Below are 3939 nucleotides of genomic sequence, written 5' to 3'. Positions count from 1 at the left end.
AATAAAATTATATTATACCCGTGATTTTTTACGGGGCGATTACTAACTATCCGACTGTATCGTCACTATCATTCGACGGAGTTCCGAGGCGATACTGACGCTGCTGCCAGGGTGTAAAACGCCGTCCTCTTTCTTGCTTTAGAAAGTTTCGTCCGCGTGACGTTACAGTTGCAGTCTCGGTGGTTTTGTATTTGATGGCTTTCCGAGGCGACACACGCAGGGCCGTACGCACCAGGGGGGCAGCAGGGGCAGTTGCCCCCCCTAGAGATTTTCAGAGTATGCCTTTTAATGGGACAAATAGGGCAATAGAAGGCGTGGAGAGTACCTTTGCCCCCCCTACAGAAAATTTCCTGCGTATTTGCCCCCCTACAGAAAATTTCCTGCGTACGGCCTTGGACACACGCCAACGTTGCTGCCACAGTGTAAAACACAGTTCTCGTTTTTACTTTTTCAAAAATCTGGTCCGTTTGCAGTCTTGTATTTAATGGCTCTACACCACTGACACACAAACATTGCTACCATAGTGTAACACACAATTCTCGTTCTTACTTTTTTTTATGAAATCTCGTCCGTTCGCAGTTTCTGTGGATTTGCATTTAATGGATTTTCGAGGTGACACACCCCGACGTTGCTTCCGTGGCGTAAAACACCATCCTCGTTGTTCTTGCTTTAGAAATTCTCATTCGCGTCTCGTCCTCCATTTACAGTCGGTGGGTTTGTACATCGACGAGTCGAGTTTCACGGGCGAGACGCAGCCGGTGATCAAGCACACTGCGCCGTTGAAGGGCGGCGACTTATCCGGCCGCCACAACCTATCCTTCATGGGCACGCTGGTGCGGTGCGGATCCGGCAGGGTACGTTCTACTGATCGCGACGCACAACGTATTAGCCAGCGAGCCGTGCAGCCGTGATTTGCACGGTCAGTTTTGAAACTGCACGGCCAAAAAAATTAAAAAATTAAAAAATTAAAAAAATGGTACAATTTTTCCCCGTACCCCCCTCTCATACTCTCCCCCCCCGTGAATGCCTATGGTGGTCTTGGCTGAGACACACAAAAATTGCACTCCCAAATATTTTTTCTGCACTCCTACAATCAGGGATGAGATTCTTCCGCGGTTCCGCGGAAATCCGCGGATTTGACAGTCCCAGGGGTCGATTTTGTGAAACGTCTAAATTCGTTGAGAAAATTGGGAGTGGGGTAACAATGTAACAATTTAAATTATATACCCTCAACAGCACCTGACTGTAGACTGTAGAGTGTAGACAGTAGGCTGACAGCGAAGTATACAGTGTATCTGTTTTTGCGTACCAGAAAAGAAAATCCTCGTTCACAGGCTGCAGTAGAGGGGCAAACATTTGAGGTAGCTGATCAAGTAACGACCATGCCTGGCCTGGGGGCCGGGTTTACATGTTGCTGCGTGCATGTTGTGTGCATGACTATGCACTGATTGTTCCATTCGCATTGTGTTTTTTTCATTCAAATCTCGTCGCAGCAAGGCAGCTTATGTCTGAGTAAAACAATGCAAGCGACGGGTGGAAACAAAAAAAGATCATTATGTCTAGACATTTAATAAAAAATTTGCCCTATTTTCAGCCCCCTGATTTCCTATTATAGTTCGTTTGTTCCTTTTGATAACTTGAAAAGGTGATTCAAGAGTCTCCTATAATGTGTTCAGAATAGCTTAGAATGCACCAAATTGCACCATTCTTTAAAAAAAATTCATGACCTACGGTCCTCGCATTGCTCGCTCCTCTGTTTGCTAATTAAAATTTCAGCTGAAAATTTAATTATCCAATCTCATCCCTGTACAATACTCATTGCTGGCTAATACCTGGGCGCCACGTGACGCGGCGTCGCAGACGCGTCTGCTGATGAGGAACCTTATGGAGAGAAATAAGAGGAATCTGCTGGCGTTGGAGATGAGTCTGAAAACCCAGCCAGTGTTGTTATTCTAAATATGTCGGTTTCTACTATCATAACTTTTTGCAAAATCCATGACAATGAGCCAGTCCTGCTCAAAAGTTGTCAGTCCGAGACTGCGGGGATGGGGTGCTATTTTCAGCACCACTCTATGTGTGTGCGGGGGGAGAGATAACCACTATAGGAAGTTTAAAGCAGCTGGCGTGGTAAAAATTAACCCAATTAGTCTTAGCGCTCTTTTTGTAGATTGTCGACAGAATTTTGTTTCGTAAAGTTGTGAATAAAAATTCCGTAAATTTTTAAAGTAGTTGGCCTGGTTATGGTGACGTTCTTCTGCTCACAGTAACTTTCTGCGCTGTCATCGTAACAGGTAGCATCATGTCATTGGTTGTCACTTTGTTAATCTCACTATTTTTCTCTCTCTCTCTTTCTTTAGGGTATTGTAATTGGAACAGGCGAAGCGTCGGAGTTTGGTGAAGTCTTCAAAATGATGCAGTCAGAAGAGGTGAGCCGATTGTAATGTGTGCAAAGTACGATACACATGTATATCATGAGTTTAAATTGTCTACGTCACGAATTTTCTAAGGTGTATATTTGTAAAATTTTTGTTGCCATTTTTTTTACATGAAAAGTACTAACGGGACTAAATGTATCGTCAAATTCTTACCTGATAAGATTGTTTCTCAACTAGTTAAAAATCCAAAAAACCTGGACGATTTGATATTATGATCCTGACATTAATTGCTTGCTATGGGATATGTATGAGTCACGAGTGTATGTTTACATCGAACAATATAGTAAAAGAGGAAGTATAATGCAGCACTTTAAATAAATCGGCTTACGTGAGTTGAAATCAGAAGTTGTCTGTGTTAATGCCGATTTCAGTAAGTGCTTGTACTAAATGATCGCTTGCAAAAACGATATTAACAAACATGCATTCGTCGGCTCGCTAGGCTCCCAAGACCCCTCTGCAGAAAAGTATGGACACGTTAGGAAAGCAGTTGTCTTTCTATTCTTTTGGCATCATTGGTATGATCATGCTGCTGGGTTGGATCCAGGGAAGACCCATACTGGACATGTTCACAATAGGTGTCAGGTAGGAGAATCTTGTAGCCAACTCTTGTATTTCACAAGACATGGTTCCCTTACTATTGTAATTTTGGCGATTTTTCTGCTGTAGGTTTATTACTTCGCAAACACACCGTGGCCCATGCATTCAGTAGTATGATATCTTCATGGCGTAATGTGTTTGTTTCAGTTTGACGACTTTTCTGCTGCAAGTTTACCACGTTGCTAACACAGAATGTCCCAAGCATTCAGCAGTGCGATATCTACATGGTGTAATGTGTTTGTTTCAGTTTGGCAGTGGCAGCTATACCGGAGGGTCTACCGATAGTTGTGACTGTGACCCTCGCACTCGGAGTGATGCGCATGGCCAAGAGGAAGGCCATAATCAAGAAACTCCCCACTGTCGAAACACTGGGTAATAAACGCGTGATGTTTCTTATAATGCATGTTTAAGAAGAGTTTATATTATTGCGTGTTCTTTGGAAAGAGGTTGCGTGAGATGAAACTATCGAATTAGGTAAAGTTTTCGTGTGGTCTGCTTATGCACACCACACGAAAACTTTACCTAAGCCTTAAATGTTCAAGGGAAATCTACCTTACTGAATGTTCTCTGGGATGCGGTCAGATCAGGTATGACTAACAAATTATGTAGTTTTTGTGTGGTGTTTTCAGCACACCAAAGTATCAAATATTAGAAAAATGCTCTAGCGGCATTGTTCAGGTCGAAGATCATGTGTTGAAAGTTATATGTGCCGGCAGGATGCGTGAACGTGATCTGCTCGGACAAGACGGGAACGCTGACGAAGAACGAGATGACGGTGACGTCCATCGTGACGGCGGACGGCCAGTACGCCGAGGTAAGGCAGGGAGAGATATGGTAGGGAGAGGGAGGGGTAGGTAGAGAGAGGTATGGTAAGGGGAGGGAGGGGTAGGTAGAGAGAGGTATGGTA

At 43.8% G+C, this 3939-nt stretch overlaps 1 protein-coding gene across 1 annotated transcript in view; it reads left to right on the top strand.

Moving 5' to 3' along the window:
- Positions 1–3939, top strand: part of LOC106812630 (calcium-transporting ATPase type 2C member 1-like) — a 20042-nt gene that overhangs the window by 6593 nt on the left and 9510 nt on the right. The window contains 5 exon segments of the mRNA XM_014816547.1: positions 708–854; positions 2358–2426; positions 2875–3017; positions 3280–3404; positions 3749–3846. Coding sequence (XP_014672033.1) covers positions 708–854; positions 2358–2426; positions 2875–3017; positions 3280–3404; positions 3749–3846 — 582 coding nt within the window.

Source organism: Priapulus caudatus, unplaced genomic scaffold (genome assembly GCF_000485595.1).
Source record: "Priapulus caudatus unplaced genomic scaffold, Priapulus_caudatus-5.0.1 Scaffold668, whole genome shotgun sequence".
Classification (NCBI taxonomy): Eukaryota; Metazoa; Priapulida; class Priapulimorpha; order Priapulimorphida; family Priapulidae; genus Priapulus; species Priapulus caudatus.
The sequence above is the reverse complement of the archived record's forward strand: the minus strand, read 5'-3'. Positions and strand labels throughout refer to the sequence as shown.